Source organism: Mytilus edulis, chromosome 6 (assembly GCF_963676685.1).
Source record: "Mytilus edulis chromosome 6, xbMytEdul2.2, whole genome shotgun sequence".
Taxonomy (NCBI): Eukaryota; Metazoa; Mollusca; class Bivalvia; order Mytilida; family Mytilidae; genus Mytilus; species Mytilus edulis.
The window spans coordinates 32,004,052-32,018,038 of NC_092349.1; the positions used below are offsets into that span (position 1 = coordinate 32,004,052).

Sequence of the window (13,987 nt, forward strand, 5' to 3'; positions counted from 1 at the left end):
GTATATAAAATATGATGGAATATTTTATGTCCCAGCTGACGGATATAAAAAAAAGAAAAGAAATGAGGAACCTTTATTTGTTTCCTATTTTGAAACTACGTACAAGTATGTCTGAGTTAGTTTACAATGCACACCTTTGCTGTGCATTATCCAGATTATAGCACAGTAAGAACAAAGAGATTTTACCAATGTCATCATGTGTTAACTTATAGATATAATAGATTTTAATAAACAAATACTATAGATATATAAAAATAGACGATTATTGTCAAAACAATTTAATATGATAAAGTGTTTTATATTATTTTTCTGTAAAATATGTGTAATATGATGTTTAGTAATCAAATTAAATCAATCGAAATTCTTTAATCCAAAATGTAAAAATTATATATGATTTTATCAGTAACAAATAAGAGCATATATATATCAATAAATATCTCAAAATTCAAACGATATCAAAACATGCATCACACGACCATGATGACGTTATCTAACATTTAATATATGCAGTGGCGGCTCCAGAAATTTTCATAAGTGGGGGCCCACTGCATGACTACTTAAGAGGGGACCCGCAGTCCGGTCATGCTTCAGTGATTCCCTATATAATCAACCCAAATTCCCCCCGCGGTCCCCTCTAAAGCCAGCCAAATAGGTTTATGATGCAAATATATATAATGTGCATCATAAGCCTATTTGACTGGCTCAAGGAAGTTATAGTGAGTCTTACTATACAAACACGTAAGTGGCTGGCTGATTTGTATTTTGTATTTTTACACACGTATTTATTTATTTGTTTATTCAGGTTGCACTATGATGAATGATTCTTCTCTTCTATATAGAAATGATTTATAAATTAATCGCTGAGATTTTATATATACACACAGCATATTGATATTTGTCCTGAGTTACTGTGACTGTCTAGCTATTTGAAGTATCCTTCCAGTCAGCTACAGGTGGTATTTGAAGAAGAAAAAAATGTGTAACGTTAATCATAATGTATGTGTATGTGATTTTTTTTAATGTTAAACATTGTACTTGTTTTATGGAGAGGGCCTAAAGCCTTTGCTTGATGTCTAATCTAATTTTTTTAATAAAAGTCTGTGTTAATTATATTTTCCGTATATTTGATGACATGTGCGTCTCCGTTAATCACCTGAATTAGACACAGTTTTTCTGACCAATCAAAATCGAGATTGCATTGAACAGATCAAACATGGTGGACAATGAATGAGGCAATTCGAAGACCAGAGCAAGTGTCCCCTAAATCCAGTCCCCGGGGGTCAAGATCACCTGCATACCCCCGAGGAGATTCGACTGGAACTCTGAAGACAACAATAAGCTTAGGGAGAGTTCCTTCAGTAATACATTCAGGTCCATTTTATCTCGTCAAAGACACGGGAACTGGAACACACAACACACATAGCAATGGTAAGACATTCTTACCTGAAACAATTGTCCTGTATAATTTAGGAGAAGTATTTACTGTCCTGACATTGTCGTGTTTGTAAGTCCAAATAATTATGACCCTCTTACATTGTCTTATCCTGTTTACATCATTTGTACATCAAATGCCCAAACAAAAACCCAAACAAACGTAATGGAATAGTCTTTCAACAGGCCTCGACAATAACGATTGTCCGGTACCAGAGGGAAAAAAGGTCGGATAAGTAAAAGCTGTATCAAGATTGTCCGTTGGGACAAGTTCAATTATTCTGCAGAAAATAAATTTACCTCAACTTTGATGAACAAAGTAATCATGGTAATTATAAACAAAAAAAAGAAAACAATTATTAATTTGACATGTTTCTGTATTCTGTTTATTCAAATGCAAAACCGTTTTCTTCAATATGTTTACTTGCAATAGATAATTTTTAACTGGTTCTTTGTAAGGTAGTTTTAAAAGGTAAAAGGTATAACATTCTCGGAAACCAGTCTTACTGATCGAATCAATAGTGCTTGACACCTCAAAGATTCAGCTTCAAGTTTAATAGACAGTTTGGCACCTAGGAGACATATTTAGTTGACATGATTGATAGACAGTCTGACAAGGCAGGAGACATTTTGGGACCTAGACAAATCAGTACCTCATTTTGCTACCTTATTCTGTTCCTTATAATAAATACCATTAGATAATTTTTTCACAGTGCTCTTTCAAAACAGGACAATTTGTCTGCGCTCATTTTGTACTTGTCAGACATTCTTACCTGTATACATGTACACTTATATATAAACGTTTTTTTCTACATTTTCTTGTGCCTTGCTAGCTTGCTAGGACCAACGACCTTTCTGAGTCCAGATAATCTATTTTTTTTCAACATTCAATACATTCTAGATCTACTTTCATTCAATGCAAGTTTGCAATTGACATTTAAATATTTCAACCCAGGGCTCACACTACTTCAGAATTATAGGGAGAAGTGACTTCTCTTTTTGAAACTGATAGGGAGAAGTGGTGAGATTTGAAAGAGAAGTGCTCATTCGCGCGGTGCGCTACAATGTTTGGATTTTACAATAGTATAAAGGGCCATATGTAGATAATGTTCTTTTTATGTTGTTCAATTCATATGAGTAAAAAATTACAATTAAAGTAACATTTGAAATAAAAGTTGTTTAAGTTTTACTAATGTTCTTGTGAGAAACTAACCAACTAAATATCTAGCACTAAAAAAAAATTATTTTAAAAAATGTAAAGAAATTATAATATATCAATTACAATTTAATTAAAAATTATCTTGTGTATGAAATTCAGTGTTTCTCATAAAAAAATATAAAAGTTATTAAGCTGGGCCATAATATATTGATATTAGTAGAATAGTCTCTAGAGTTAAGCAACTTTAATCAATAGTTTGAAACAATCCATAAAAAATATAGGGAATTATATACACCAATCAATTAGATGTAACCAAAAGTCTCTTATGCGTGTGGAATACGTAATTTTCCCCTTTGGGATCAATATTCTTCTGTCAGCTGTTCAATCCGTGCATCCGTAGTAATTATTGTAAAAGTACGGATTTGGGTCATAGCTGGTCCGGTTCAGATCCGTAGTTTAGAAATCGGTCAATGGCGGACGAATGCAAGAAAATTTACAAAAATAAACGATGTTTGACAAGTTATTTGGAAAGGAACATGACGGTTTTAATGCAATAAATGGATTAAACATTTACTGGATGCAACTTTTATCACGTTTAAATGAAGTAACAAACTTATTTTGCCGCCGAAATTTAGGTTGATGTACGTTTTCGAGCAACAAGTTGCGGGACTTGCGGAAATGCACGAAGTGATAAAAAGTTGTATTTTTATCAAATAACCTGCTCAAAATTGCGAAGACAATGCTTCAACCTCTTTTCTAAAGATAATGAATCGTTTATGTCTGAATTTCTTTAATTATCAGTAAAAAATTGATGTTTCATCAACTTGGTAAAAATTGAAAATGTCCAATGACGGAAGCGACTGAAAGCGACTGTCGTCAAGAACAGGGCGACTTGTTTTCGCTTTTGGGGGTCGGGGAAAGCGAAGTGACGGTCGGGAAGGCGACTTCTTCGCCCAAGTCGCCTGGTAGCGTGAGCCCTGCAACCAATCAATGTTGATTTTTGGTAACTAGGATCTTCTACAATGTACCTTATACGATTAACATGTGATACAATGTATCTAATTATAACCTAATTTGTTATTCATCATTGTTCATATGCAAGAGCTATATATATCTAATTCAATTATCAAATGAGGTATGGCACACATACTTAAATTTCTCCTGGTGTCCCTATCAATATTTAAGTTTTTTTAAACCGAGTTCACTTTAATTTTTTATTCCAGAGGCATCAGAAATGACTGGCAGTAATAATCTTATGATTCATTATGGGTTAGAGCATGCCTACAGTAGGTTCTGTAAGAAGGAAGGAAAAGAAGAATTAAGTTCCTTCCTGCCACACCTTCCAGGGTATATAGATTCACCAGGCATACAGGATAGTAGGTTTGTACAGTACCATTAAGACATTTAACATTAAGAGTTAGCTCAAGTTTCAGATATCACATGTTTTACTATATAGGAAGATGTGGTATGAGCACCAATGAGACAACTCTCCATCCAAGTCACAATTTATAAAAGTAAACCATTATAGGTCAAGGTACAGACTTCAACATGGAGCCTAGCTAGGCTAACACCGGACAGCAAACAATAAAGGGCCCCAAAAATTAGTAGTGTAAAACCATTCAAACAGGAAAACAAACGGTCTAATATATATAAGAAAGGAGAAACGAGAAACACCTATGAACCACATAAAAAGACAACAACCACTGAACATCAACATGTAAAGTTTTAGCTGATATACGGAACAGTACTGTCAGTAAATTTGTACAATTTACCACTGAGGCTTTTAGCAAAAACAGTTAGGTACAATGTAGCTCATTTGTTAGACATCACATAATGCATGACAGTCATTCATAGAAATTTAAAATACAAGAGTTGAAAAGGTAATACAGTATTCTATTTGTTCATAAATTATAGTTCCTAAAACAAATGAATAGATATCTTTCATTTTAGCTCTCTAAGATCAGTAGCAGAGAATCCCCCTAAAGCTAATAAAGATTTACAGCCTCTGTCTGGTGGTGCTCTATCAGGATTCAGACTTCATCCAGGACCTGTAAGTACAAAGATATAGGAAGATGTGGTATGAGTGCCAACGAGACAACTCTCTATCCAATAGATATAGGAAGATGTGGTATGAGTGCCAATGAGACAACTCTCTTCATCCAATAGATATAAGAAGATGTGGTATGAGTGCCAATGAGACAACTCTCCATCCAAAAGATATAGGAAGATGTGGTATGAGTGCCAATGAGACAACTCTTCATCCGATAGATATAGGAAGATGTGGTATGAGTGCCAATGAGACAACTCTCCATCCAAAAGATATAGGAAGATGTGGTATGAGTGCCAATGAGACAACTCTCCATCCAAAAGATATAGGAAGATGTGGTATGAGTGCCAATGAGACAACTCTTCATCCAATAGATATAAGAAGATGTGGTATGAGTGCCAATGAGACAACTCTCCATCCAATAGATATAAGAAGATGTGGTATGAGTGCCAATGAGACAACTCTTCATCCAATAGATATAGGAAGATGTGGTGCGAGTGCCAATGAGACAACTCTCCATCCAAATTACAATTTATAAAAGTAAACCATTATAGGTCAATGTACTGGCTTCAAAACGGAGCCTTGGCTCACATCAAACAACAATTTATACCTCAGATAGAGTTCTTTCATGCCATGCTCTATGCTTATTTTAACATGGGTAGGCATTTTATTATTATACCCCTGCTTTGAAAAAAGGGGATATACTGTTTTACCTTTGTCCGTGTGTCCCATGAATATTTTCTTCATATTTATCTCGGGAACTACTTGACAAGGATATCTGATATCTGATTAGGACAATTAATGTAATTTCTATGTCCTATCTGTAAAAGTGTATGGTGTTTGTGTAGGCTCTCCCATGATCCTCCCTTTTTTGTTCCTAAACAGGCAAACGACTGGCAATGTGATTTGTCAGAGGTATGAGTTTTTAACAGCCAGCATGAACGGTTGTTGTATCTAGGTCAAAAATGTCAATTTCGAGTTGTAACACATAACAGTCATAATAAGTGAATTAGTATCATGTGCATCATTTAAGAGTTTGGAAGTGTTTTAAGTTTATAATGAAATATTAAATGCATGCTAATTTGATAAAAATCATTCTGCAGTAGTCAATGTACACATTTGCAAACTGATTTTATTGGATTTAGAGCATGGGTTTATTCATAAAGTATAAGAAGCACATCAAATTAGAATTTGGAATTTTATATTCATTGTATATATCAATTACAATGTTGTTTGCTTGTTTTTATACAGTCATTAGTCCTAACTATATCATAAATTTAAGAATTCCATTATTTTCTACAGTTTGTCATTTTGTCAGACAGCATAAAAAACATTACTAACTTTACAATTTGTATTAAAGTGACACCTAACATACACGTATTCCAACATCAATCTGAATTTCTATAGCAAACAATCTTATTCAGAAGACTCCGTATACATACTATTAGTGTTTTATTGTAATTATATTAAAAAATATTGATCACATGATGCTAGTATTACTAGACTTGCAATTGCTTTTTCTCAATCCGACATTAATTTAATGTTTCGACGGTTTTTGTTTTATATGTTGTTTGTTATTCTTGTTATTGTAGATTCCAGAACAGTACAGATTTATGAGTCAGATGCCTAAAAAGAAACATAAACCAAAGAAGAGGAAGGAAGAAAGATCAGGAGCTTTACAAGATTCACAAGGTTTGAACAGTTTTTTATCTGTTTACTCTGCTGGATTATTGCATCATTTACAATTAACATGATCAACTCCATTTCCTTATCATATATAACTAAATATAATTAGAAGATGGGGTATGAGTGCCAATGAGACAACTCTCCATCCAAGTCATAATTTGTAAAAGTAAACCACTGTAGTTCAAAGTACAGTCTTCAACACAGAGTCTTAGCTCACACTGAACAGCAATCTATAAAGGGCCCTAAAAATGGTAAAACTATTCAAACAGGAAAACTAGTACATGTAGTTTAATATGTACAAAGAATTCACTCTTAAAGGCAATTGCTATATATTTTGTAGTTATTTTGTTTTTTCACAAGTTCATTCCTCCATTATTTCACAAAATCATTTTGTATGTTATTTCAGGATATGTAGAACTTATGTCGTGTATGTTTTTTGAAAGTTTGACATCATTGAGTTTGTAAAATGAAAATAACACTTCATAAATTTCATGTGTCTGAATAGCTCAGGTTTACTTTCATTAGCATATTCCTGGAACATGCAAACCCGAATTATAACAATTGGAGAGCTATATGACAAAACAAAAGACATTTAAAAATTGTTATTGTAACTAAAATATGAAATTATTATCAGTCATCACACTAAACCACAGGCCTGGCAGCCCAGTCTTGTAAAATTGTGTTTGGTTCTGTAAGAATTATGTCTATAGGCCAACGGAATCTAACTAAATTTGTTCCAAAAATTAATAGTCGCCTTTAGATTTAAATGTTTTTTGTGAAAAATGTGTAACCTGTGCAACCTTTTTGATCTTTCACAAAGCTAACTTCTTTTTTGATGAAACAAATTGTTTAATATGATTAAGCTTGAAAATATTTGTCACTCTTTTTCCAGTACTTACGTAACAAAATAAACTATCTGCTTTGCAGCTCTTTTGTAGACAGTACCATATTTATTTTGATATTTTTCAGATAATTCTGTGGAAAGTAAGGATGATAAAGTGAAGAAGAAAGCCAAACAAGATGCTGAACAGAAGAAAGATAAAAAGAAAAAGAAAGACAAGAAGAAGAAAAAAAGAATGAAAGATAAAGATGATGGTATTTATCTGGAATTTTCATATTAAATAATATGGCCTTTTTGATACAAATGACTTTTGACTCTGGTTTTACAATTATTTGACAGGTTAATGGACTATTGCAAAGTATGATTTCATCTTTAAATCTGTCTGTTCTAGTAGCAACTTTGGTTTATTTGATCAATATCTTTAAAACAAGTTTCTGGTAAATAAATCTAGTTAACAGTTCAAAGGGAAATAACCATTGCTTAAAATTCTTTGGAAAATGTGAAATGTAATAAATTTCACATTTTAATATCTATTTTTGAATGATTTAAACAAATTTACTCATGTTACTGAAACTTTATCTTTTAATAAATACAAGAACATCTTTTAAGGCTAACTTTGCAATAATAATTAAATGTCTCATTGGCAAGAATTTCGTTTCTCTTTATTATTACCCTACCAATGAAGTTAAAGGAGATTTTAGGTTTGCACTCTGTGTGTCTGTCTGTCTGTCCATCAGTCTGGCATGCTTGAAGACAATAATTTGATATTTGGTGAATTGTTTTATCATGACAAGTTATATATCATTTTGTTTTTGTTTAATGATTTTATGCAAAGTTTCACTTTAATAATCAGTTTTCTACTGCTTTTTTTCCCCCCGTCATGATTGGAGATATTGATTTGAAAATTGGCAAATAGTTTTATCATGTTAATGACACCCACCCTTGTTCACCCAGGGATAAACAAAATTTGCAAAAATAATGAAAAAAACCTTGCAAATTTCCCCAAAATAAAGAAAAAAACATATTTGACAATGCACAGCAAAATAAATATTAAAAAAATGTTATACTAGAATTTTTTATAACCATTTTTCAATTTTACATCCTGGTTTAAGAATTAGTAAAGAATTGTTAGTAAGAAGTAAATATGTTATCTTAGTGCATTAGTGTAATCAGGTATTAAAATTCTGTACACCCCTGATTACACCAAGATAACTGATACTTTTTATCGACAGCAACAGATGCAGGCTTAGTAATAAAATTGGCTAGGATTAACCCTTTCTGAATTGTTCATTATATATAACCTAATCTTTATTTAAAACATAACAAAATAAAAATGATAAACAAGATCATTGATATACATAATAAACGTGAATATTTTAAAGAGTACCTTGTCCTCAATCCTTTAGACTGTTTTAAGAAGAATCCTAGCTTATTTACCTGAATGTGTGATCTTGGGTTGAGTATATATGTAATTTTATCTATATCATTTAAATTTGTACAGACTCACTGTTATTTACAGTAAGAGAATTTATTATTGTCTTTACCCCTGATGTAGGTGTCATTCAGAATGTTTTTTTTATTCTTACCTTTCATTATAACTGACTCACTACAGTACACCTATTAATTTATAATGTGTTTTTTAATTTATTACAGACTCCCAGTCTTGAAGTAAATGGTGGTGAGAATTATGGTGTTCTATCATTCAAAAGGCAGCTATTGACGTCATGGACACTAAATGACAGTCATTGATGTAATATTTATCATACATACCATTTGTTATTGGTAGACCTAGGCCTTTGGTCATGTTTCAGGTCCTAGGTCAGATCATGTATATTGTTCATTCCATACAACTGAAAAGGATTTGCTAATGATATTGACTTTTAAGGCGCAAAACTTGTTGTTTTTTGTTCATAGCACTTTCAATGTTAAATCATCAGATTTACCAGTATCTTAAAATATATCGGAAATATTGAAGCTAAAAGTGTTGTTTTTGTATTTTGATTCATATTACTCGAATTGTGTAATGTGACAGATTTTTTAAAAAACAAATATTGGTAAAATTTTATCTTCTGTGGTGGCACATACTTTTTTAAGCAGCACAGTAGGAGAAATCATTTTTTTCTCTGTATATTATTTCCAATCAGACATTCATTTTGAAACTGGAAATTGGTAAGCCATGTCATCATCTTTGCTTGGTTTCATATAATCATGCCAAGGTGGCAGACACAGTGGGTTGACAAAATCCAATTTTCTTATAATTACTTACTTTTGGTATATTCCAATAGCATTTCAGCATCTATAGGTCTATGTTTAAGTTAAGTTTGTGGGGTTAAGTAGATGATTTAAATTTCTACTCCAGGTTTCTTTTTTACAAAACCAAATACTTGACCAAAGGGAAGTAATTCAAAATTTGAACTGCAAATTCTAGATTCATTCACAGTAAATGTTATATTACAATGACACATTTATATGACGTTAGGTATTATATTTTGCATCCTGTTGGAATCCATATTTTAACAGCAAATGATATTAAAATAATGAATCAAGATATGTATTTATACAAATTTTTATCTTACTTATTCACTGGCTTGGTTTCCTACAGAATGCAAAGAAAGTCATTGATTGTGCGATTAATTTATTGTTTTTGTTGTTGACTATAATTATGGAAAAGATAGTGGTCTTTTCTGTGAGTTTTAGATAGTTCTATCAATCATTTAACATGTATAAGGTAGGGAAGGCTCCCTTAAGTTGCAGATAGAAAAGGAGAGTTGTAATCTACCTTTTATCCATTATGAATATATCCTGATATTCAAATTAACATGGTTCCCTAACTTTCCCTGTTGTTTTGTTTTGTGTGTTAAATTTGTATGATTTCTTTCATCAACACTGGATCATGCTTTAATCTAAATGCTAAGTATACATCATTTTATATAAATTCATGATCACCATTTTCATTAATTGCATTTTTTTCTGATCAATTTTAAAGAAAATATTTAAAACTTATTATAGAAAAAATGTTTTATACTGATAAAACATATTAAAACATATTAATAAAAATAAAAAAAAAATAACAGAAATGATCAATAAATAAAAAAATATTTAACAGCTTGAAAATACTGTTGGTCTAAAAAGGATTAAAAAAGTTGTCAAATTTTTAAATATTGAACATACAAAATGTACTTAGATATTGGATATATGTACTTCAAACCTAAGCAAACTTGAAAATTTCATGACAAAAGCCCATCACACGAAAAAAAACCAACCGCTATGATTAAGGTGTTATTGGTATATTTGAACCTGTATTTATGATAAAAGTATATGAAGAGTCTATGTAGTATTTTGATTGTTATTATTGTTTTGTAAAAAGTGCTGTGTATTTTTTGTACATAAAAGATTAAATAAACTACATGAATAAAAAAAATAAAACAAAATACAGTTATTTATGAGGCCATAAAGCATATATCATGTTAAAGGATATTATTTCCTTAACTTGGCTAGAGTGATAGTATTAGTGAGTTAAACAACAACAAATGGTGTAGAAGTAACAGAATCATGGAAGAGTAACAATTTTCTTTGAAGTTTCATTTTTGCTTTGCAATGTAGACAATAGGGGTTTACAGTTGTTCAAATCTCAACATCAAATAGGGAAACAAAGACAAACTGAAGGAATGAGCTCCTGGAATCAGACCAGTGTCTTTAGAGGGAAAGTGTCTCCTGATATGCATGTATCACCTGTCCAATCTCCATACACCACTTATTCAATTCTGTATACTCACTACACTACACTACAATCTCTGTAGGGCACTTGTTTCCGATCTATAAACTCAGTACAATATTCTACAGTCATGTCATATTCAGTGTATTGATACAGTGTATTGATACACAGTTAATACAGAGCAGATGTGAGCTCTGAGCTGGAAATTGTCACAAACTTGCCCTGTTTATCCAAGCTTAGTAAGTATGTTACAATTGTTAAATTTACAGGTTAGAAAACAGATATAGTATCTAAAGATCTAAGAATGTGAATGCCAGGCATTTAAACACAAACACATATTGGTAAACCTTTTTATATGACCGCTCACACTTATTTTGGTTTCATATAATGATGTGATGTTGTCGTCCTCTGTGTCGTCACCCAAAGACACATTTGTTTTCAGGATAATATTTTAGTTAAGTCAATGGATTTATGAAATTGTACGAGGAGGTTCAATACCATAAAAGGAAGGTTCGGTTTTATTTTAGGGGTCATTGTACCAACAGTTAAGGAATCGGAGGCTAAAATGTGCAAAAACAAGCATTCAAGGTTCCATATCACAAAGGGAAGGCTGAGGTTGCAGGAAGCATGGAGAAAAAAAGGTGCCCAAAACAAGCATTTTTCTAGTTTCCAGACAAAAATTGTACTACAAGGTTCCACACTTCAAAGAGCAGCCTACGATTGAGTTTGGGGGTAATAATTTAAAAGGGAGTGTCGAATTGTTTGGGTGGTTCAGGTGAGGTTCATATTTTTTTCAGATTACAAATTTTTTGAAAATTTTCAATAATAAAATTTAAAAATGTACAGTATTGTGTAATAGGTTTTTATTAGATATTTTACAACATTTATTTTGTTTCAGAAACCTATATTATGTCAAAATTTTATCACAATCCAAATTCACACAGTATCAAGCTATTGTGTCAGAATTTGCCCCAGCTGTTCTTGGTTCGACCTGTGCGGTCTAATCGGGCTGCTCTCAGCGAAGCTTTTTATTGTAATGATGATTGAGACACAGACACATATCGGTCAAGTAATTTGTAATGGCGATCATAAAGCCTATGTAGAGTTGATTTTAGTCGCTCTTGATGTTAGTTTTGTGTGCAGTTTATGTATAAGAAGCACAGCAATTAGAATAGACTAGATTTTGCTTAAGTTCATAGTTTTAAAACACACTTATTGTGCATGGTGCTATCTTATTGGCCAATGATATCCAAATGTGAAGTAACTAGAGTTTTAGTGTCTTGGTTTTTAAAACAAGGCATCACAGATTTTTCGTCATGGACTTAACGAAAGTTCAAACATTTTTACACAAAATTCAGTTAATATTAACTTCATTGGAAACATTTGAAAACTTTACTTATTCATGATTTAATCTACACACATGAATGATTAAATTTTGTTAGGGACTACGCAAATATTATATGACTGAACCAAGCGTTATACAAACTCAACATCTTAAGCTGCATGTTAAATTATTTTCTCATGGTACATGTAGTTCACATGGTAATAGTCTCTTGGAAGAAATATAACAAACACATACATTCGCTGGTTCCGTTCCTTGTGGTGCCCTTTAGTTATTTCTTTGAGTTTCAACTTTGCAACCACGCGTCTTCCCATTTTCTCTATTGACTGCCTTCCCAGTCTATGAAACAACTTCGTCTTGTCCGTTTTTGAGCTGACCAGTCTTTTGGTCTTGTTTCTAAAATTTGCTTGAATTAGGGAGACGCAACAAATACGAATGTTTAAGTCTTCGGGATGAAAAGACCGCGAACATAACAAGATCGGCCAAACTGTCAAATTTGTGCATTTATAGTTGCAGTGGAAATACAACGAGCAGTATTGTGTATATATTATTAACCTGTTCACCACCTGATAAATATCAAATAAGGTATATAGAAAATTAAAATTAGATAGCAAACGTTAGTTTATTAGACTAGAATAGAAATTCAGTAGGGATAATAACTCTTCATTATAGACATTTGAAATTGATATTTCTGACCAAATATGACCATTCTACATACAGGATTTGATAAAGCTAAATACCAGTTCATCATATCTTATTCAAAAAAAAGAAATTATTGCGTTGTTTTTATTATTGCGAAAATTCGACTGGGTTACTCATTTTACTATCGCAATAATTTAAACTCGCATTTAAAAAAAATATTCATGAATTAAACAGGATTTTTTACAAAAATTAAAAGCACTCTAGTCTAAAATGACAATATCTCAATAATAAATGCATGCAATAATTTATCTATGACTTGTGCTTTTCAAACAACTTAGATATTAATTTTGATTAGGCTTGTACATTGAGAATTTTTCTATTTTCGAACCTAAAAGGCATACAATATAAAACGTACTCCGAAGCATCTCTGTTGCTGTCAGTTTGTAAGCATTGTAGTCTCTTCGAAAGAGCCATGACTCTGATTAAAGAGCAGTTAAATATCAAACAATATTTACTATAAACTATACATTTTTTCATATTGCATGATGAAGAGACGAAAATAGAGACTTTTTTTTTTTTTTTTATTATATATAATTTTTTTTTATTGCAGACAGCAAACCCTTTTTGTTAGAAGAGGAATATTAATGAAATGTATATCCCACTGAATAGTTATCAAAGGTACCAGGATTATAATTTAATACGCCAGACGCGCGTTTCGTCTACATAAGACTTACCAGTGAAGGTCAATACGCAACTGGAAATCAACATAACGTATAAACATTTACAAAAATGCATACAAAAAGGGACAATCAAAAATCAGAAATAATAATTCGCTTTTAGCAGCCAGTTTGGTTCAATTTTGTCAAAATAAGCCAAGAAACATCGATGATGAATTATTCACTTGCAAGTAAGTAGTTCGACCTCATTGAATCCGTTTTCATGAGAACTTCACCCCTTCGCCAGATATGGATTATTTATGATTGATGCGTGTTATGTTATTTAAAGAAAAGAATGTCAACATTAAACAACAAAGGTAAATCATTTGAGTGACTGATTCGATCCCCCAAAAATATTTTTAAACAGTTAAAAATCGATAATTAACAATTTTTTTTAACTTTAAACTT

At 31.8% G+C, this 13,987-nt stretch overlaps 1 protein-coding gene across 2 annotated transcripts; it reads left to right on the forward strand.

Moving 5' to 3' along the window:
* The first annotated feature begins 718 nt into the window (after positions 1-718).
* On the forward strand, positions 719-10,595 carry LOC139527521 (mediator of RNA polymerase II transcription subunit 19-like). Of its 2 annotated transcripts, XR_011665371.1 has the most exons (7): positions 1,181-1,428; positions 3,814-3,970; positions 4,541-4,640; positions 6,230-6,329; positions 7,293-7,418; positions 8,818-9,049; positions 9,502-10,595. XR_011665371.1 is itself a non-coding variant. In XM_071323027.1 (6 exons), the coding sequence occupies exons 1-6, from the start codon at positions 1,224-1,226 to the stop codon at positions 8,829-8,831; spliced, it is 702 nt and encodes a 233-aa protein (XP_071179128.1). In that variant the 5' UTR covers positions 719-1,223; the 3' UTR covers positions 8,832-10,595. The 2 variants fall into 2 exon arrangements, 1 of the variants encoding a protein (XP_071179128.1); XM_071323027.1 differs by having other exon boundaries at positions 719-1,428; positions 8,818-10,595.
* The last annotated feature ends 3,392 nt before the right edge of the window (positions 10,596-13,987 follow it).